Source organism: Rhipicephalus microplus, chromosome X (assembly GCF_043290135.1).
Source record: "Rhipicephalus microplus isolate Deutch F79 chromosome X, USDA_Rmic, whole genome shotgun sequence".
NCBI classification, from domain to species: domain Eukaryota; kingdom Metazoa; phylum Arthropoda; class Arachnida; order Ixodida; family Ixodidae; genus Rhipicephalus; species Rhipicephalus microplus.
Window position 1 is genome coordinate 415,949,121 of NC_134710.1, and position 23,676 is coordinate 415,972,796.

At 44.5% G+C, this 23,676-nt stretch overlaps 1 protein-coding gene across 1 annotated transcript in view; it reads right to left on the reverse strand.

Moving 5' to 3' along the window:
* LOC119161893 (tachykinin-like peptides receptor 86C) overlaps positions 1 to 23,676 on the reverse strand; it is a 705,859-nt gene that overhangs the window by 524,010 nt on the left and 158,173 nt on the right. Inside the window, exon 2 of the mRNA XM_075880290.1 lies at positions 13,025 to 13,240. Within this exon, the coding sequence (XP_075736405.1) occupies positions 13,025 to 13,240 (216 nt within the window). The remainder of the gene's footprint in view (positions 1 to 13,024; positions 13,241 to 23,676) is intronic.

Consider the following 23,676-nt stretch of genomic DNA (forward strand, 5'->3'; position numbering starts at 1 on the left):
TGTCTAGAAATGCAGTATGCTAATTGTGCCATAAACGAAACATGAGAAGTAAACTTAAAATTCCCTCTCCACCTACCAACGCAAAGGGGAATCTTTGTTCACTGCTCAGCACTGACGGAAAGGAAAGTTTTTGTTATTTCTTCCCAATGACGGAATGGGAAATTTCCATTCACTTCCCACCGATGAAAAGGGGAAGTTTTCCTTCACTTCTTCCCACCAACCAAAATGGGAATTTTTTTCTCATTTCTTTCCACCGACGGGAAGGGGGATTTTCCGTTCACATCTTCCCTTCGATGGTAGGGGTGGGGGCGGGCAATTTTCACTTCTTCCCACCAGCTAAAGGAGATTTTGGTTCACTTTTTTCCTCCAAGGGAAAGGGGCTTTTTTTTCACTACTTCCTACCGACGAAAAGATGGATTCTTCGTCACTTTTTTCCACCGACAGAAAGAGAATTTTTGTTCACTTTTGCCCATCGACTGAAAGGGTAATTTTTCGCTCACTTTTTCCCACCGACGAAAATGGGAATCGTTCGTTCACTTTTTCTGACCAAAGAAAACGAGAATTTTTCATTCACCACTTTCTACTGACGGCACGGGGAATTTTTCGTTCGCTTCTTTCCACCAACGCAAAAGGAAATATTTCGTTCCGTTCTTGCCACCGACTGAATAATGAATTTTTATTCTCCCCACTTCATTTCAGTTACCGTTACAAATAACACACTGCACTTGAAGACAATTAATGTCACTTAGACGTTTTTACCTTTATCTCTGGTTGAGTCATTTCATTACCGAACAAACGCGATAGCCTTACAACTTAACCTGGCGAAAAGGTGCATGTTAGCCGAATACCGCGAACGTTTCTTCATAAATCTGTGCAGAAATCTTGTAAGACATGACTGAAAATTAGGTCCACTACATATATTTTTGGCTGTAGTTAGACTGCACCTTACTAGGGAAACAATTCCTAGCCTGGAAAAGTCTTGTCTGGTGCTAGAAATTTCTGTTCAGGCTTTTTCATATAAACAATTTTCCTCTTGGAAAAATTGTTCATCATATTCAACAAAAACTAATTCTCTCTCACGTCATTTTTTTCCAATAAAAAATAGACGTCTATTTTCAAGGGAGAGCTATTATAGGATGACGGCTTAAATCTCGTGTAAAATGATTACCTCGGGAGAATGTTGACATATGATACAAGCCATCTTTAACCTTGCTCTGGACTCCCTCCCGTCACGTTGGTCCGTCTTCGAAGTTCCTCGCTCACTACAACGGGTCTTGCAAAGTCTTGCGCCAACTGACCGAGGTCACCTATCAGATCGCCTCCTTGGACACTCCATCCTCATCGTCTCTGCCGTCCAATGATATTGTACACGTCTCCCGCCTTAAGCCGTACTTCTTTGTGCAGGACCACACACTTTCTTAAGCGCCGAGATGGCGCGTTCACCGGCGGTGGCCGTATGATACAAGCCATTATCACCATCAAAAAATGAACCATCAAGACCACGAAGATGACGAATGAACAAAAAGCTTAGGTTGTTGTTGGCGCTGCGCCATCTTGGCTCAAGGACACTGTGTACTCCGTGTACAATCTGTAAATACATTTCTACCTTTTGCCTACTCTCACCCAGTGACAATATCATAAATATTATGTGCCTGCAGAAATAATTAAGCAAAATTTTCACTGAAAAATTCTAAGGTAGCCTATGTTGATGATAAATCTGAACTGGATTTGTCACGCACATGGAACAGGACACGGTGATAGCTGCAAGACTGCGGAACCACTTCGTTTCGACCTTGCAACGCTCTCGTCGAACAATCACGTGGTTCTTGTGCGGCTTCTCTACCACAAGAGGGCAGGAGGACAACACTGCTGGCTTTAAAAGGCGACGGATCGACGACCGGACTTACAGTTCGGCAGCAGTGCATCTTAAGCACACAACTAACGCTATCTGATTTTGCAGGTAAGAACCACACGTTCGATTTCCTACACTCTATACACTGCTGCTGGACTGCATCAAACTGCATTTGTACCTTCACTGTTTTTTACGCTAGTGGAATATCGCTATGTCAAAAAAGGCTATGGACGAACTGCGTGCTGAGATAATTGATGAATTGAAGGAGATAAAAGAGAGTCTAGTAGAACTGAAAGAGCTCAAACAAAAAATTAAAGACCTTGGAGCCTTAAGAGAAGTGAACCACGCCATTTTAACAGAAAACAAGGAACTTAAAGTGCAAAATGCTAAGTTGGCACAAAAACTTGAGGAGCTAGAAACGTACGAACGCTCCAGTAACTTAAAAATCAAGGGTGTTCCTGTTGATGAAGAGTCAATAGCTATCATTAAAAAGATTGGCGAACTAGTTGCAGAACAAGTACAAGAGTCTGACATTGATATGTGCCACAAAGTGCCAACAGCTAAGCACAATGAACATAACATAATTGTTCGATTTGTGCACCGCATCAAGAGGAACGGTTTCCTTGCAAAAGCACGAAAGAAAAAAATTGATACCAGAATGCTTGGTTTTGATGAAAATCGTCCAGTGTTCATCAATGAGCACTTGACAAGGCAGGGCAAACAGTTACTGAGTACTGCGAAACAAAAGAGAAATGAGGTTGCTTGGAAATACGTGTGGAGGTTGCTTGGAAATACGTGAGGGAAAGTAATGGCCAGACGTAATGAAACATCCCCTGTTCTGCATATATTTAGCATTGATGACATCAGCAAGATGGTTGCCTAATCTTATTCCCTCAAAGCATGTTTTACTTTTTCACTATAGTCATGGCTTCAATCGATAAATGCCTTTATCATGATTACATTTCCTTTAGAAATATATCTGCATGCTGAAAAAACATATTTCAGTCCTTCGTTTAAACACCCAAAGTTTAAAAAATAAGCAAGGTAAATTTGAAAAGTTGCTTCAACAGACCGAAACCAATCTCGATGTGCTTTTTTTTTTTTTACTGAAACCTGGCTTTCTGATAAGGATTATGCCTTCCGGCTCGATAACTACAAATATCACGGACTAGACCGCACCTACGCTCGGGGTGGCGGCTTGGCTGTCTATGTACGAAATGATCTGAATTCGGAGATCATTTCGGATTTCTCGCTGAATAATCAAAACATTGAATGCCTCACTATTGGTCTTAAAACAGTAACACTTTCAGTACTCTACAGGCCCCCTTGCGGAAACAAAAAGGATTTCTTTTCCTATATCGATAAAACTTCTATCTTACCTCAGCGAAACAGGCAAAATGTTTGCCGTACTAGGTGATTTGATTGATTGATTTATATATGGGGTTTAACGTCCCAAAACCACTATATGATTATGAGAGACGCCGTAGTGGAGGGCTCCGGAAATTTAGACCACCTGGGGTTCTTTAACGTGCACCCAAATCTGAGCACACGGGCCTACAACATTTCCGCCTCCATCGGAAATGCAGCCGTCGCGGCCGGGATTCGAACCCGCGCCCTGCGGGTCAGCAGCCGAGTACCTTAGCCACTAGACCACCGCGGCGGGGCTGCCGTACTAGGTGATAGAACATAGATATGATGGCCGAAAATGCAACAACTAGAGAATATAAGCAGTTGATGTACTCTTACGCATGCTCGAATATTATAATCCTGCCAACACGAGTGACCGCTTCTAGTGCCACCCTGTTGGATGTTTGTATCACCAATGTACATGCTCCTACTGTGACTGCTGGTGTCATGTCCATCGACATAAGTGATCACCTTCCAATTTTCTGTTTTCTGCCCTGCTCCAAGAAATTCAAGCGTAGCACCTTTTCCTATCTTCTCATTGATGAAACGACGACAGCCCTATTTCGCTAACTTATTAGCGAAATAAGCTGGAAATCTGAACTGCTTGAAAGTGACCCAAATAACGCCTACAATTCATTTTTCGATGAAATGGTGGCTAGTTACGATAAAGCCTTTCCGCAACATAGTGTTACAAAACGACCTAAAAAAATTAGGAAACCATGGGTAAATGGTGCGCTTCTCACAAAAATAAAAAAAAATCAATTGTAGAACACATTCATTAAAACACGGAATAATAATCAATTAGCCGAATTTAAGAATTATCGTTACCAAGTAAATTCAGAGCTAAGAAAAGCAAAGGAAAAATATTACGAAAGGGTTTTCTCGCGTATATATACGAATCCAAGAAAAATTTGACAAGAAATTAAGAAGTTGTCTGGAGCAAATGCTACTTGTGAAAACGTACGAATATCTTCAGTAAATGGTGCTCTTACAGACGGAGAAGCTGCCAGCGCCCTAAATACTCACTTTGTTGAAAGCTGTAACAGCAATTCCTTTGAAAATCCCGAGTATATAAGACTCCCTGTAATGAAACAATCTGTGCCAAATTCTTTTGTATTATTTCCTACGACTGCAGATAAAGTTGAAAAGGTAATCAGTAGTTTTAAATGCAATGCAGAGTCAGGATTTGATGGTATACTGGCATCTCCCATGAAATATGTATCGGATATCACATCTACAGTCCTAGCCCATATTATCAATAGAATGTTCGAATGCGGAATTTTTCCAAGCAAACTTAAAATAGCCCGTGTCTCTCCATTTCACAAAGGGGGTGCAGACAATTCTGTAAACAATTTCCGACCTATTTCAATACCACCACTCTTCTCAAAACTTTTTGAGGCTGTTATTAAGTCACGACTGGAAGGTTTTTTAAATAAGTATGCTATAATTAGTACATCTCAGTATGAATTTCGGAAAAATAAATCATGTGAGGATGCACTCCTCAAAATAAAACATCAAATACTATAAAACATTGAAAATCATTTATACACGGTCGGTTTATTCCTTGACCTCCGTAAACCATTCGACAGTGTTAATCATGAAATACTGTTATCTAAGCTTCATAGCTATGGGATACGCGGTACAACGTTAGATCTCATGCGAAGCTACTTAACGGATCGTTTTCCGTATGTTTCACTTAATCAGGTGGCCTCTCCATATCTTAGAGTACAGACTGGCGTACCGCTGGGATCCATACTTGGCCTGGTATAACTTATCATATTCATCAATGACCTCCCAAGCATTTCACCTACACCGAACATAGTCATGTATGCGGATTACACTAATCTTTTCTTTTCAAATTCTTTCCTACAAAAGATTGAAAAAGAAATTAATGATTATTCAGATTTATTATCTGACTGCCTGAAGTTAAACAAACTTCAATTAAATGAAAGAAAAACTAAGTATAGAATATTTAAACCGATAAATAAGCCGATGCCTGTCAAGATTACTGTTTCGTTTAAAGAAGAGCAGATAGAACAGGTAACAACGCAAAAGTTTTTGGGGGTATGGTTTCAAGAAAACCTCTCTTGGGACAATCATACCAATAAACTCAGCAGCAACCTCAGTAAAGTAGTAGGCTCTATGTATAGAATTAGTAGTCTTATACCACTAACACTAAAGAAGGCAATGTACTACACCCTCTTTCACTCAAAACGTAGCTATTGTGCATTAATATGGGGAACATCAACTGCAAAAAAATTACAACAAATTGCTAAAGCTGCAAAAAAGGGCAATGCGAATTTTCGAAAACTATCACGGTAGACCGCGAGATTTACCCACACACAATCTTTTTGAGAAACACTCGTTAATCCGAGCAAAACAAATCTACTAATAAAGATTACTTTTGTACATAAAAAAGCACAGGCTCCATGTTAGTAGCCTGCCCGTTTCCCCCCCTCGATATCAATTACGCCACCAAACGAGAATGCCACCACTTATGCGCACTAACTACGGGCGTCAGGACCTTGAGTATCAAGTACCCCGGGTATTGAACATTGTTGAACATCATATAGATTTTCATGCACCCCGCTTTAAAAAAATTTATAAAGAGCTTTCTGTTACATTCCACGATAACTTATCAATAAAATATATCTGTCTAATTTTCTACGTGTACCGCATATACAGTTTGTGCTACAATTTGAAAGTTCACAATTTAATGCATATAGGTATATATTCTTGGAGTGTCTGTATGATATGTTTGTTTTCATGAAGAGTTTTCATGTATGATGTCTACCTGTAATACTTTATTTGCAGTGACAATTATGTACATGCAAGTTTTGATTTTTCTGGTTACTCTATTGTTTGTATACTCGCATCGCATGCAAACATGTACACGCATGCTGAGTGCGCATGGGAGTAGGAGGCTCTGTAAGGCATTACGGCCTTTAGCTCTTACTCCTCTTTCTGTATCAGAAATAAATAAATTAATACTCATGTTTGAAGCCCTGCAAAAAAAAGATTTGGAAACTGATTGATCTAAAATACCTATTTTTGAATATGTCAGTCTTGGTTAAGGATACCATTTGGCACTTTTTGTTTAAGATTAGAAGAACTATGCAATTGGTTACAATGATGTACAGTGCAGTTGAGAAGTTGAACAATCATTTAGGCGCCTCAACTGTTCGCACGCCTAGGGCTCGTCATCCACTCAAAACGGCGAGTTTGCATTGCCATACCGTGGGCTGGCTGTCGAGATTTCACCACGTTCCGACTTACTTTTGGTGGCTTGCGGAAGCAGGCAGGCTTGCGACAAGTGCAAGCGGCACCTTTGATGGATGTTGTCACATTGTCAGGTGTTCGATGCTTCTGCGCTAAATTCCTGCAAATCATCTCGTAAGTAGAACCACGAGCGGTCCGTGAGCGGTTATCCTTACAGCGCAAATGGGACAGGTAGATAATTTCCCCGTCGTAAAGAAGTTTACGCATTAGAGGAAAGCCGTTCTATGGCCGCAAAGCCCAGTACGTGTAACTCTGTTGATTATTTTTTACGTTCTGGGCTAGGACAAGGAAACGAGAAAGAAGAAGAGCGTGAGCGGGGACGCGGGGACGCTCAAGTGACAGCAGAGCGCTTCCGAACGCAGTTAAATAAACAAGTTTTTTCGCCTTATACCGTAAAGACGGAGTTCAGTCTTATCGCAGTGTCTGGAACGCCATCGTCTAAACATTGGTGCCGAAACCTGGGATTGAAAACCAGGACCCTACGGACGGCTACCAGTCAACTGCAGCGGCATGGAGCGACTGAAGTCGAAGCGGACGTCGCGGCGTGCACAAAACACGAGGATTATAAACGAGGCAAGTGAGCTCCTCGCTAACGACTCTGCCTTCTACGACCAGCTCAACTCCATATATGAGAGGCTGAAGGCTTATAACGAAGAGCTTAAAAACCTGAACAACGAAATTGAGCCGCATATACCTGACGAGGAGTTCGAGGTCGAGTATAACGCTGTCTTACAATACGAGGACGTTGCTACGCGCATTCTCGCTGAGATTCTCAGCAAGAAAGATCACATGCTAAGGACATCGACCGGAACTCAAGAAACAGTTGCCCAGACAGTCGTAGCACTATCAGACGGAACTGGAGTTAAGTTGCCTAAAGTGACAATAGCTCCTTTTTTGGAGACCCATGCAAGTGGACCGAATTTCGGGAACAATTTTACGAAGTTGTTCCTAGTAACAATCGCATCACTGCCACAGAGAAGTTTCGTTAGCTGCGACTGTATCTTAAAGGAGACGCTGCATCAGTAATTGCGGGCTTTCCGACGACAGAAAGTTGCTACAGTGACGCAATCAAAATGCTACAGAAGCGATTTGGGGACAGGACGCGCCTGGAGCAAGAATATTTTGCCAAGCTACGGATGTTAAGCCCTGTCCGTTCATCGACTGACACCAAAGCACTACGCAGCTTGTACGACCAAGTTCTCGTGAATATCCGAGGCTTAGAGACTTTGGGTGTGCACAAGTCGTCGTTTTCGTCAATGCTCTGCGACATCCTACTGCGCGCTCTTCCACGGGATATAGTCGTGCAGTATCATCGATCACGTGACGTCCAGTTGGCATATGACTCGAGAGCTGAAGCTACACCCGCGGGACTGGACCGTGTGCTCAACTTGCTGTGTATCGAGCTGGAAAGCCTGGAGAAGAGTGATTTTAAGGATGCCAAAGGACGAGAACATGGAACACTCCCCGTGGCCAGTCAGTCGACGTTCTCTCGGCGTGGGAAACCGACGTCATCTGTGCTTCACAGCAACTCGGTACGAGAAAAAAAGGACAACTGCGTATTCTGCTCGTCCAGCCATCACGGATCGGAAGCCTGCACAGCTGACTTGTCACTGACGCAGAAGAAAGAACTGCTTTCCAACGACAAAAGCTGTTTCCGCTGCACCACCAAAGGACATCGGGTATGAGACTGCAAAAAGAGGATTTCCTGCTCCAGATAGATGCCAAGCTCGACACGCTACAAGCATGTGCGATCCCGATAAGTGTTCGCGGAAGTCAGACTATGCTAACGATAACCCCGAAAAAACTACGACAGCCTGCTCATCACTTGGAAGAAGACTCGTCAAGGAAGACTCTACCACTTGCGTTTTTCTTCAGACTTTCAGAGCATGGGCCATCAATGACGACACCTGCCGCTACATACGAGGCGTTTTTGATGGTGGCAGTCAGAGGACTTTCGTAACTGAAGATCTGTCCAAGCACCTCAAGCTGAAAAGCGTGGGAGCAACTCGAATAGCCTTCAATACTTTCGCAAATACATCGGACCAAGAGGCTAAGAAGCGTCGCGTAGTAGAACTACGACTGCGAAGCCAGTTTTCCGACGCCGAAATAGTCTTAACTGCAATAGAGATCCCAAGCATCTGCCAAGACATCGCAGAGACTGCAATGGACGTAGCCTTCGTTGCGTCTTTCAAGAAGCTGGGAAACGATGTTGCCGATGAGCTCCAACATCCATCTATCATAACTAAGAGTGGCATCAGCGTACTTATCGGGTCCGATCAGATGTGGAAAGTGTTGACCAGCGATGTTTCATGGTGCGAAAGCAACGAATTATTGATCGCACTGAACTCCAAGCTTGGATGGACCTTCCAGGGAAGCACATCACACTTGGTGTCCCGCCCAACTACTTCACAAATGATGGTGTGCGTGCTAAAAGCCCAAGCTACCGATTCCGACGAGATTTTGCGCTCCTTTTGGGAACTTGAAAACATAGGAATTATGGACACTATAAACAAGCTACCTGAAATGAGCAACACCATGAGGCATTTTGAGCAGACTATTAGCTTTATAAACGGAAGATATGAAGTGACCCTCCCTTGGAAGGATAATTTCGAGCTTGCAAGCAACAGGCAAGTAGCCGTTACTCGACTGGACAAGCTTGTCAACCGTCTCAACTCCAGAAAAGGACTGCTCGAAACGTATGACCATACCATAAGGGAGTATTTTAGGGCAGGACACGCCGAAGTAGTCAGTGACGTACCTGCAGAGGTGACGAAATTATATTACATGCCGCACAAGGAAGTCATGCGTGAACAAGCACTGACGACGAAAATGAGAGTGGTGTTTGATGATTCGTCACATGCCAAAGGATGCAAGTTCCTTAATGACTGCCTTCAAAAGAGTGACAACTTATACCAAGACCTCGTGCAAACTCTGCTACGCTTCAGAACGCACGCGGTGGCAGTTATCGCGGACATAGAAAAGGCATTCCTTCAAATTGCGATTCAGGAGGACGACAGAGACGCTTTCCGCTTTCTCTAGTTTGCAGAAGGAGATTTATCCAAGGGCAAGCTGCAAGAGTGCAGGATGACACGAGTGCCTTTTGGAGCTACATGTAGCCCATTTCTGCTCACAGCTACTATTTCCTACCACGTGAAAAGAGCACCGGCTGTCATGGCACAAACAGCGCAAACTCTTGCCGAGTCGTTTTACGTGGATGACTTAGTCACTGGTGCCGACACAGAAGAGGAAGCTGCTAAACTATGCCGAGAAGCGCTCACAATAATAAAATCGGCTGGCATGACATTGCGAAAATGGACAACAAATTCAGCAAATTTGATGCTGTACACAAGAGCAAGGCTTTCTTGAAGAACTCACCACTTTGACCAACGGCCAACTAGTCGAGTCTACATCTCGAATCGCTGAACTACTCTCTTACAAAGACAAAGACGGAATTATTCGGGTTGGAGGCCATTTATCCCTCATGCATTCCACACAAGACTTCAAGCACCCAATCATAATGCCGTCAAGCCACCACTTTTCGACACTTTTGGCAAACAGAGCCCATCTTCAAGTCTTACATGGAGGAGTTAGAGATACACTTACGCAGCTTCGGGAACGCTACTGGATTTGTCGAGCTCGCTCTTTGGTAAAAAGAGTGCTGCATGGCTGCAATATAGGCAAGCGTTTCAGTGCGGGCCCAGGAACTGCTGAGACTGCTCCGTTAACAAGTCATCGAGTGACACCAACGAACCCGTTCGAAGTTGTAAGAGTCGACTTCGAGGGCCCTCTGTATGCACGCACGGAGAAAGGGGACACGAAGTGCTACGTTGCACTTTTTACGTGCGCCGTATCTAGAGCCGTGCATCTCGAGCTTGTCTCGGAAATGACATCCGAGGCTTTCCTGCTGTGCCTACGACGATTTGCAGATCGGAGAGGATTACCTAGGGTGATCTATTCTGACAACGCACGAAGCTTTCACAAGACATCGGCAGACATAAAGCGGCTAAACCGAATGTTCTCTGAAGAGGACGTCGCTGGTCACCTCAACACCAACGGCATTTTGTGGAAGTTTATAGCACCAAATGCTCCTTGGTGGGGTGGATGGTGGGAGCGCCTTTTACGATCAGTGAAGCTTCCGCTGCGAAAAATTATCGGCAAAGTTCGTCTGAACTATGAAGAAATATCGACAGTGCTGGCGGAGGTCGAAGCAGTCGTAAACTCTAGGCCTCTGACTTTCATCGAGACAGATGCAGGAGAACCTTGCACTTTGACGCCAGCCGAACTTCTCCTTGGACGAAGATTGACTTCCGTACCGTATGCGACCACTGACGAAGTCAACAGTAATTCCAAACGATCAGACGCCATACGCAGACACAACTACAGGAAGCTGCTGGTTGAAAGTTTTTGGAAGCGTTGGCAAAAAGAATACCTGTTGCAATTACGATCTGCGCACTTTGCCGACATGGAATCAAATACAGCGTTGAAGCAAGGGGACATCGTTCTCGTGCATGCGGAAAACACGCCACGCCAGCTATGGAAGTTTGCAAGGGTCACGAAAGTGTACCGCAGTGCAGACGGTCTCATTCGTTCTTGCAAGATCAAGTTGCAAGGTGGTCACCTTGCGATCAGGCCGATACAAAGACAGTACCCACTTGAACTATGTTTTTAACTTTGCGTGGCCGGGAATGTTGATTATTTTTCACGCTCTGGGCTGGGACAAGGCAACGAGAAAGAAGAAGAGCGCGAGCGGGGACGTGGGGACGCTCAAGTGACAGCAGAGCGCTTCCGAACGCAGTTAAATAAACAAGTTTTTTTTGCCTTATACCTTAAAGACGGAGTTGAGTCTGATCGCAGTGTCTGAAACGCCATCGTCTAAACACCTCTAAAGCTAAATAATTGCGCCCCTCCGAGCTTGCCATGTCTCTATGACGTTTCCTAGTTTTGTTTTGTTTGCAACTTGGCTGTGGTGTTATTTGTGGTAAGGGGCATGAGCCCTTCACGTGTGCACAAAGGTGGCATCCTTCTGGCCAATTTTCGATGGACCAAGTGTACTCTCCTTTCAGAGGACAAGCAGGTGAGGACTATCCGAGAGTTGCGTGAGGGCGGAGCACCGAGTGAATAGGAAGAGTCCTGGGAGTTACGACAAGCGTTCTGACCGGGCTTGAGGTGTAAGACACCATCGGCTCTGCGGTATCCTGTAGGGTCGTCCTACAGACGACGGTTCATTTCGAAAGTGCTTCTTTTCTTTTTTTGTAACTTTGACGTCCGTACTTTTGTACCTTCTGTACAGTTTGTAGGTACAAGTTTTTCTCAGCCTTACTATAACTTCTACTGCGTTTTTACTTCATCTTCAAGCGAACAGCAAGTCAATAGCCGCCATTTACATAAAGCTGGTACTTCTCCCACTTTTCTATACCACTTAGAGTGGTGCGTCTCGGGTGCCGAGTGGAGAGAGTTGATTTCTCAACAACCAAAAAACCTTGAATTTTACTGCGATGATTGCTACGCTCAAAATTATCGCAATTCGAACACAGTTTCGCGAGTATCTCACCCAAATTTGAGCAGTTTAGCTGACGGCATTGTAGAAACAAAACAATTTTACAAAGGAATCTCTCATACGTTGTGCAGTATATAAAAATTTCTATATGGCTAATTGGAACTGATTTGCATTGTTGAGATCTTCGCACACAAGTGTTTCTTTTCTTCTTTTCAATTTTTGAACGATTTCGTGAATTTCGAACAAACTTTTCATTAAAATCCGACTGGTTTTTGACCACGAACATTATTTTCAGTCGTTCCGAACTTGTTCGTGAATCAAACTCTTTTAGAAATGGGCTCTTGAATACCCAGTTTAACACAAATACCGGCATTGTGTTTTTCTTGATGATGACGCCAAGGTCAGTTTTCTCGGGTATACAAACTCGGCAAAGCTGTGTTATCTTTTTTCTTTGTTAATAAACTTGACAAAAGGGATCTTTTGTAACAAGCAGGCGAATTGGCAAAACAGTAACAAACCAATTTGCAAAATGGCCGCACGAAAAGATACGCAATCGAACTGAGCCAAAATAAGGCGCGTGCTCTCGTAATGCGAACATGTAGGGGATCAACAATCCACAATAATCGTAATTGTGGCGGATTGGCTACGACTAAGAACGACCTACGATATGTGGATATTGGTATGCGTACATTAGCTCGTAGAAACGTTCCGCCTTGAACATGTCCATATAGTCAGTCGTGCTTAGATACGTTGTCGATAACCTGTTCTGCGTATGCGTTATAAGTCTTTTGAAATTGCTTTATATCATTTAAATTTTCAAGACCAGGACATCGGTTGACTCCCATTCGTTACAAAGTGTGCGGTCGAAAATTCTAACCCTAAAGCCTAATTGCCCATCATACCAACTCTGTGTTTTTGTGTATCTGTGAATAGTACGCAGCCAACTCCATCGGGCATTGTATGAAAAGTGAAAAAAAATGGATACTTACAAGTAGTCGTCGTAGGACGCATACGGGGGGCCGTCGGGCCAGACGAGTAGGCAGACTGTGCGTACGCTCCCGTCGGCGTACCGGTACGAGCGTGTGCGTGAATACAGCAGCGGTGGAAGAGACAGAAGCGCCGAGCAGCCCCAAAGTGCCCCGATGATGGCAACAGAGCGCCATCGTGACAGCCGACTACAGAGCGGGTGCACGACAGCAAAGTATCTGCGTTGGGCACACACAAATACCGAGTTAGAACGGGACCAGGTCATTGAAAGACAAGACATCATTTTGAAAATGGTTGGTGCTCTTTTTTCAAACATATTCAGGAGTACAAAGGAAACAGAGCCCTTGCACCAAGTGCTATACTACCAACTGATTCAGTGTTTCACGTAGATGAACGTAAGCAAAACATTCGAGATTGCGAAACATGGATGTTGTGATATCATCATCGTCGGGTTACGAGCCACTTTAGAGCTTTGATGTCGCTACATGTGCATCCTGTGCCACGCGTGCGCTAATGTTGGGCGTGTGTATACTACTATTGGAAGCATTTAATGCGATCATATAAAGTTTTACCACCTAGTGTGTGTGTTTCCTCCTTTTGTACTTGTATCAACAAATATAATTCATAAAGTTGATTCGTTAGCATAACACACGGATAAATTTTATAAAAAACGCCTATTACTGTGCTTTGATTCTGCAGTTCAGTTGAGTATTTAGCTGATAAAAATTGTGTTTGTTGTGTTTGGACGTCCTAAAACCATCATATAATAATGAGGGACACCGTAGTGGAGGACTCCGGAAATTGACATTAACAACAGATTAACGTGCACCTAAACCCAAGTACACAGCCCTCAAACATATTCGCCTCCGCTGAGAGTGCGGCCGGTTTTCGGTCCCCCGAATATCGCGTCAGCATTTGAGCACCATAAATATTAGATGAGTATGGAAACTATATTGAAATTAAAGAATGCTTGCCAAGAAATACGCTAACAATCTTGGTGTAATAGCGAACTACCGAAAAGCTGCTAGAAATACGGCAATATCGAAAATATTACGTTATAGGAGTTGCGATACTCGTTCATCATTTATTTTGCAACTCGGGCAGAATTACTGGGTGTTTATTATTCGAGTGATTACAGAATGTGCGAACACAGGCATCATGTCAATCCAACTTATGCCCCACAACTTTTGCACCCCTACAGATAGAGTTCAAGACAAGTTCACGCGTTTTTACTATAAAGCTTATTGTTTTGTTTGTTTTAAGTCTATTGTGCCTTCATTATTTTAGCCTGACCTTTTTTGAGTTCTGGGCACATTTGTTGTTTTAAAGCTGAACTGGAGAGGCAAAAAGCAAGTTTTTTCCCTCAAAGATATCCTTTGTCACACATCAGCTTACGAATCTCTCAAGCTGATAAAGAGTGGCAAGTGGCGATATGATCACATTTGAGATTTCTAATATATAGATTGTTTTCGACACAAACATAAATAAGTAAGCTTGTTGAATTTCAATTTTTGCTGGTGCACAGCAAAATGCAACAAAATAAATAAAAAGGCTCATTGAAGCTGATTCAAGACAACCTTCTTTATAAACCACTACAAATGATTCAGCAGATCACAAGGCAAAATGCCTCGTGCGCGTACAGTTAAATTTGTTAGCAAAATGTTTCATATCCTAGGTCAACAAAATAACCATTGTTTGGTAGTCGCCCTAAAAATATGTGGGATATAAGATAACATTGTCATGTGGCTCAAACAAATACTTAACAGGGTATGAAAAGGTATCTTTAGCATTATAAATTGTTTTTTGTCTTCTTACCAGCTGCGTGTCTGTCTTTGCAATTTTTTCGTTTATAATACGAAACAAGCTGCACGCAGCTTGCCTTCGTAAGTAGCCCACATAATCTGTGGAAGATAAATTAGCCACCACTCAATCTGGCGGGATACTGAAATGCCATCCCGTCCCTATTCACCCCTTCTCCGGTGGGCGCCAAGTTTCTGCCAAGTTCGTGCATGACGGTGTCGCTGAATTTGAAGTCTGTTGCAACGTTTCGTGCTACTGAGGAAATAAAACATTACGAGACAGTTCGAGATGAGCATCTTGAAGCCTAGCGAAAAAAGTTAGGGCACAATATTTCTCTCGCCGCATGATAGGCAGAGGCGTAGCCCGAAATGTATTTAGGGGGGGGGGGGGACACAATGACATAACTGGGCTGGGGGTAAGGGGCAGACACAGGCATCAGCGTCCCTTTGTGACGTCACTATCGGCGATAGTTTGAGCAGATTGTGTACATGTGTATCAGTCTTTGTGACTCTCCCCTCTCCCGGTGCGTGTGCTTGAGAAGACAGTAAGTAAAGGTTAAATAATCACAGTAAAAAGAAAAATAAAGTAAACGACAGGTAGAGTTACCGTTTAGAGCAACGGCCTCTCACCGAACCATTGAATTCACTAGTCTTCGAAAACGCACCATTGCGATGATCCGCCCTATCGTAGAAGACATCGTTAATTGTTAATTCCTGATAAGCGTAGAATGGGTAGTCCTCATCGGGGCGAAGCGCGTTTGATAAGTCAAGGACGGCTCTGCTTACAACGAGAAATGAGAGGTATACGGAGCATGTTTCTGCACATTTCTAATTACATGTCAGTTTTGCTCACATCACTGAGCGAATAATTTCCTACAGTCGATGTTTGTGACTGCATGCCTATGAGAATGATTTTTATGTTAAGGTGTTAACCTCTATATGCCAAGCATCCCTGATGCAGTGACAGCTTTTAGTCAACATTTTTTTTTACTTTACTGCGTTGATCCAAGCGTGCTTGCGATACGAACAAGATAATTTTTCGTAATATATGCTGCACGTTGGCATCACAATCACGGGTTATTTTACGGGTAGACATTCTAGCAACCTTGGTTGACATAACCGTTGATCTGTGACTTTTGTAAGCAATGAAGTACTCCAATTGTGGAGGTTTTATTGTGCAATCCGCAAGCCCAAGGTAGTCATTGTTGAGAAATGTTCAGTTAGTCTCACTCGAAAACGCACCTGACCCACATTATACCTACTCACATAGAAGTGGCTTGTTTGCTGCGCATATGCACGGAATAACTTAAACATGCGCAAAAACTCGCAATGTTCTCGTTTTTTTTTTTCGTGGATTTTGTTGCTCTGCTCCCAGAAACAATTGCATTGCTGCACGGCATATTTCGTTTTTTGCAAGCGTGCAGCCATCATTCACTTTTACGTCAACAGATTCGGAACTGTACAGAATATTTTACCGCGCCGCTTAGGTATATATCATGTATACACTGTTCAAACTAATACCTGCACGCATGTTTGCAGCACTTACGCGGACACGAGCAGGATCGCCTTGTACCACACAAAATCTCGAGTGATCGGTTCACTAGTGATGAAGGAATGTGCCGGTGCTGTTCAGAGCATAATTCACCATAATATATTTCTCAGAACGCGTGCATTCCAACTAGAACTGCCAGCGCATGCTACACGTGTTTACGGGCGCTGTACTGTGCACCATCCGTACCTGTCGGTTGTCTGTTTAGGCCATCCTGATGCAAGTCTCTGGAACTTCACTGTTGGCTATAACACATTCGCGTTCATTCACATTTGTTGTGTGGTATCACAAGAGAACAGAAACTACCAGCCTTCCGTAGGGGTGCAATCACAAACGCCAGACATGGCATTACAGGTACCTGAAGGGAAGCGGAAAAAAATGTATATCCGCGAATCTTTCCATCAGGGGAGAAGCGAGCGCTTGTGTTTCAATCTGAACTTAACCAGCTGACATGCTACGTCCCTAAAGTTCGTTTCTCGCAATCTGCACAACTGTCCAAACTTTGCAGAGTACGTTGCTTCCTGTAAATGCGAAGCCACCCCCTTGAAATGAGCTCTCGCCACGTATTGGTGGGTAGTTCACGTTCTCCGTCATTGAGCACCCTTCTATGAGACTCGATGGCCACGCCGAAACGCCATAAGGGTATGATTGTGATTATGATTATGATTATTTCTTCATTTCTGAATATTTTTACTTCTTATGAATATTTCTTATTTCTTAATGATTTTTTCTCGAAGGGTGATGCTTGCCCCATTGCACACTCGACAATTGGCGGAAAGCCTACAGCAGCCGATAGACTGGTTCCCACCTGTAGTTCTGCATTGCCTGAATACGAATAGTGTGCCGAAAGAGCTGAAAACCGATTGGAACATGATGCTAGGATGGAAACCGTGATTCCTGACAGTGACACTGGTCTTTACGTGTTTAACGTGGGCCAATACTATAATAGTTGCAGGACGACAAGTCTAGATGACTTCTGGCATCAACACCATAAAAAGCGGGCGTCAGCTACACCTTCCCCTCAATGAGCAAGCTTTTTTCTTTTTTTATCCCGACGAAAGCGCTGAAAGCAAAGCAGGGAGGGGTGTCAGGGGGAAATAAACTACATTACTTGCGCCTCGTGACATTGAGCACATTTTTTCTCTGAATAAGCGGCTTCTTCAGTGTGATCGTGTGCGCACGCGTGGACAAGTAGCGGCCTCCAGCGGCAAGCTCTTTGCATTGCTTTTTCACTCACGAACAATTTTTCGCTCACAACTGACGGCACCGACGCCGGCGGCGGGATTCTGCGACACGAGCTCTCTAACGCTGTCGCGTCGAAATTTCAAAAGCCACAACGAGTGTGACTTTAAAAAATCGCTGCTCTATACGCGTTTTCCTATTCTTGTCAATGAAAAAAAAATCAACTCTGTATAGGAATGTCATGTATCTCTTTGCTGCGTGAAATGTTGTTAGCACATAGTTATGGTTACTATTTACATTGTTCATAATTTTGCATGATAGCATGTCAACCCCTGTTTGTTCAGTTTGTGCAAATATTGTGCGCCATGTCACTATCACTAATTGCAGAAATCACTCGGTGTGCCCTTATAGTCATGTCAAAGTAAAGGGACAAACTAAGAAAGCGAATCAGTATATATATATATATATATATATATATATATATATATATATATATATATATATATATATATATATATATATATATATATATATATATATATATATATATATATATATATATACATATATATATATATATATATATATATATATATATACATATATATATATATATAGTGTTAACGCGTTTATTAGCCGGCAACGAGCGAGAATATACAATGGCGACAGTCACGGCCAAGCACGGGCTCTCAGCGCGAGCGGCATCCTTGATGGGTAGCCCCACTAGGAGGTACTCAAGAGTTCGACCCATTTCAGAATTTGGAGGCTTCGCTACAATTACCCCGGGGTCGAAGAGGGAGCCGCCTGGCGACCTAACAGCTTGTTATTACGAGCGGGTCATAATAAACCTTCAGGCGCTCCACGTTGACGATGTCGCTCCCACGGCGGCGCATGTCTGAAGATTGTTCAACGGGTTCGATCAGATGGTTGACGGGAGAGGTGTGATCGATGACACGGTAGGGGCGTTCGTATTTGGGAAGTAGTTTGGAAGGGAGGCCAGCTGCAGAGGTCAGGATCGAGAGCCATACAAGCGCACTAGGAAGGAACGTGGGCTCAAAAGTGGTGGAGCCATCACGAATACTCTTCTGTCGCTCTTGCTCATGTGTCGTAAAATTCTTGGCAAGCTCGCGACACTCTTCGGCAAGCCTGGCTGTCTCAGAAATGGTTCCACCCTCAGATGGATCCGGCGTGTACAGGAGTTTCGTGTTCATGGTGTGCGACGGGTGCCTACAGTACAGCAAGTAGAAAGGTGAAAAACCGGTCATGCTCTGAGGGGCGGTGTTGCAGGCGTAGGTGACGAAGGGCAGTATATTCTCCCAATTCATGTTGTTGGCAGCGACGTACATCGAAATCATGTCGCCGAGGGTGCGGTTAAAGCGTAAAGCGTTCGGTGAGGCCATTCGTCTGCGGGTGGTAAGCAGTTGTTTTGCTGTGGACAGAATGGAACTCCGTCAGAATGGCTTCGACGACTTCCGAAGAGAAGACACGGCCTCGATCACTGAGAAGCTCTTGGGGTGGTTCGTGGTGCAGTATGAATCGATGCAGCAGGAAGGACGCAACATCGCGTGCAGTAGCCGTAGGGAGAGCGGTGGTTTCGGCGTATCGCGGTAAATGGTCTACGGCAACGATGGCCCAGCAGTTATCAGCCAACGTTAGAGAAAGTGGTCCATACAAATCGATACCCACGTGCCCAAAGGGACGGTCAGGGCAAGGTAACGGTTGCAGACCGGCGTGCGACACGTGTGCTGATGGTTTGCGGCGTTGGCAAGTGAAGCAAGAGCAAACGAACTGCTTCACGTAGCGGTACATCCCGCGCCAGAAGTAGCGTTGTCGAATGCGGTGGTAATTTTTGGATACCCAGAGTGCGCACATTGCGGATCTGAATGGAAAGATTCACATATCTCCAACCGCACACTACGGGGTATGACGAGTAACGACTGCCGGCCATCGGAGTTGTAATTGCGTCGGTGTAGGAGGCCGTCATGGATGGCGAAATCGTAAGCTCGACGACGCAAGGCACGCGTGGATAGTGTTGCGGACGGATCAAATAGTAGGTCGATCAGCGGGGCCTTCCAATTATCCTTTCGCTGTTCGGTAGCGAGGATGTCAACATCGATGGAAGATACAGCAATTGAGGTTACTGGGCAGGGCACGTCGTCTTGAGGTAGAGGGGAGCGTGAGAGGGCATCGGCGTCAGCATGCTGGCGTCTGTTGCAGTACACCACACGGATGTCATAGTCTTGTAAGCGAAGAACCTAACGGGCGAGACGGCCTGAGGGATCCTTCAATGATGAAAGCCAGCATAGTACATGATGGTCGGTGACGACATCGAAAGGGCGGCCATACAAATAAGGTAGAAGCTTTGTAAGAGCCCAGATGATCGCCAGGCACTCATTCTCCGTGACGGTGTAGTTTGTCTCGGCTCTTGTGAGCGTACGGCTTGCATATGTACGACATATTCAGGGAATCCGGGTTTGCGCTGCGCCAGAACAGCGCCGAGGCCTATACCGCTGGCGTCCGTGTGCACCTCCGTTGGGGCTGTAGGGTCGTAGTGGCGTTGATTGGGAGGCGACGTCAACAAATGGCAGAGCTTCGCGAACGCGTCGTCGCACTCGGATGTCCACGAATTGAGAGGCCCGTTACTTCCAAGGAACTCCGTCAGCGGTGACATGATCGTGGCAAAGTTTCGTATGAACCGTCGGAAGTATGAGCACAGGCCCACGAAACTACGCAGTTCTTTGACAGATGCAAACTTGGGGAATTCGGCCACGGCCCGAAGCTTGGCAGGATCAGGAAGAATGCAGTTTTGGACACGACGTACCCCAGGATGGTGAGTTGCCGCGCTGCGAACCGGCACTTTTTCAGATTTAGTTGTAAACCGGCATTGCTCACACGTGCGAAAACTTCTTTAAGACGTTGGAGATGCGTGGAGAAATCCAGAGTGAAGACGATGACATTGTCGAGGTAACACAAGCACGTGCACCATTTCAAGTTGCGCAGAACGATGTCCATCATGCGCTAGAAGGTCACAGGTCCATTACATAGACCAAACGGCATGACGTTGAACTCGTACAAGCCGTCTGGCGTGACGAAGGTGGTCTTTGGTCGAGCGTCGTCAGCCATGGGTACTTGCCAATACCCCTAGCGCAGATCAAGAGAAGAAAAAAATCGGCTCCATGAAGGCTGTCAATCGCGTCATCGATGCGTGGCAGTGGATAAACATCCTTGCGAGTGATCTTATTGAGCCGTCTGTAGTCCACACAGAACGCACAGAACCGTCTTTCTTCGCAACAAGAACAACAGGAGACGCCCATGAACTGTGCGAGGGCCGAATAACGTCGCGTCGGAGCATATCGTCAACCTGATCATTATTTACTTGGAATTCAGCAGGCGACACTCGATATGGACGTTGCCGAAAGGTGGGTGGGCACCAGTGTCGATGCGATGCGTAACAATGGACGTGCGAACGAGAGAATTTTGCCCGACACCGAAAGAAGAACGATATTCTTGCAACAGGTCCAGAAGCTGGGAACACTGTACCGCCGTAAGGTTGTCAGCGATGGAGGGGCCAAATACATCAGCAGATGACAGATCAGAAGTGGAAACAGCAGCATTGATGGTACGCGACCTGGGACAGTGCGTGTCATCAGCTACGTCCAGGACTTGTGCGTCGTCGACTGGTTCCACTCTGCTGAGACATTCCCCTCGAAGCAAGGTAACAGTGTACGGGGACGGGTTGGTTAGAAAAATAGCAGCATTGCCCTGGTTGAGCTGCACGGTCGCGAAAGTTACTAGCAACCCTTTCCTGCTACAAGCACGGTCGGATGGCGAAACGAGTGCAATTGTGTCGGAGAGACTGGCGCAGTAGACAGACACAGCAGTCGTCGAGTTCGGAGGCACTGTTGTATCGTCTTTCGTTAGAATCTTGCTCAGTGTCGAGGGACTGTCTTCTGGCGTCAATTGCGAGAAGGGAGAGAGTTCAATTTCGGTGGCGGCACAATGGATGACGGCATCATGGCGACATGGTAGATGACAGGGTACGTGATCGTAGCTCCAAAGGCATCGAAGGAGATCGCAGCACTCTCTACTAATTTGTTAAGGCGTTTATTAGCCAGCAACCAGCGATCATACACAATGGCGACAGTCACGGCCAAGCACGGACTCTCAGCACGAGCGGCGTTCTTGTTGGGTAGCCCCATTAGGAAGTACCAAAGAGTTCGACCCATTTCAGAGTTCGGAGCTCTCGTTACAATATATATATATATATATATATATATATATATATATATATATATATATATATATATATATATATATATATATATATATATATATATGAATGTGTGTGTGTGCGTGTGTGTGTGTGTTTGTGAACGCTGAGCACCAAACCAGACTGTGCACATCCAAATGTCGGTTTAAGTCCACATCCGGTTCTCATCCTGTCCTGTGCTGCCCAGTTCTCGACGTCTGTCGGGCCACCCTTGATAGTCGCAGCGGGGGAAGGAGGGGCCTGCGACGACGTGCGTAAGGAAACAGTTTCCCCTTAATGGTTCGGTCGGCTCTTTACCTTCCATCTTCGCCTGATTCCCCGCAATGGCCATCAAGTGGTTGGCGAGTGTAAACACTTTGTATGTCCACGTCTGGAAAAAATATATAAGAAAAAGGAAAAAAAAGAAAAAAAGAAACGACAGTGTACTCATACGAGTCAGTCAGAAAAAAAAAGCATGGTGCCCAGCTATGAATCCTTGTCACCAATTTCCTCCTGGCTTACTTCTCGGAGGCAGGAGAGTCTTAAGGGGTCCTCGTTCATGCCGGCTACTAATGTTATAAATTTGAAAATAAATATGCCTCACGCTGTTCGCGCTCACGCATGTTTGAGAAACCGGACTGTAAAAGAGTTACGCTAATATTTTCAAAACTGTGATTTGGCAGGCGCAGATATCTAGATAAAAGAAGCTTCTGCAGTGAGGTGGCATGGTACCGGTGAATATTGAAGAGCAGTCGAAATGGCTTGTCTGTTGTGGCGATGTATTCTTGTCCACAGATGTTGCAATGTAGCATGTATATTACGTTACTGGGGTCACATTTAAGGCTTTTAGTTATGCAGAATTTGAAATCTGAGAAGTCCGCTTTTCATTCACGTGTTGTGACCATCTGTGGGCATACCTTGCATTTAGCTTTTACGCAGGGATGGCAACCTGATTGATTTTTGGGGGGGTGTGTTTTTGCTCTGACAAAAATGTTCTTCAGGTTTTATCCCTGCGGTACACCATGTGAGGTGGCTTCACGAAAATTGAAGTTAGTCATTTGCTTTGTCTGATTATGTTGAAATAGCGGGAAAGTAGGTTGTTGATTCGTGGCACTGATGAGGAGTAAGTTAGCACAAAGTTCGTTTGGGAAGTCGTTTTAGATACTCTGTTTGTCCCCTTAATTATATCATTCCGGTTCACGTGGCGAGCACGTAGTATGACATAGTCAATAAGGTTCTCGGAATAATTTTGTTTCAATAAGGAGTTCTTTAGGTGTTCTGCATGTCTGTGAAATTTCTGCATATCGGTGCACATTCCTCGGTACCAGTAGGCCTGAGAATACGGGATACCCGTTTTGCTATGCTTTCGATGGCTCTTGTTGAAATGTAGGTACATTTGACAGTCTGTAGACTTTTTGTAAAGGTTTGTTGACAAGCGGTCATTTTTGACCGTGACAGTGACGTCCAAAAAGTTAATGCTAGTATTGGAAATTTCGTGTGTGAATTTATTTGACGGGTGGCACTTGTTAAAATCCTCTATTCAGCGGAAAAGACTTCTCTAATCGCGATTCCATATCATAAAAATATTGTATAAGTATCTTGGGTAGTAGAAAGGTTTCAAGGTGCGTTCCTCAATGAATGGGATTTCAAGTGAAGCCATACAGGTGCTCGCAAAGTTTAGGGCCATTTTTGTGCCAATTGTAGTGCCACTGACCTGAAGCAAGTGCTTCCCATTGAACTCAAAATGGTTATAACTTAGTACACAAGCTATACACACACACTTAGTGTGTGTGTGTATAGCTTGTCCTATATTTTTACCATTTATTTTTCTTTATCTAGCGCTGTTTGCCACACTGTTGAACAATATAACTTGTG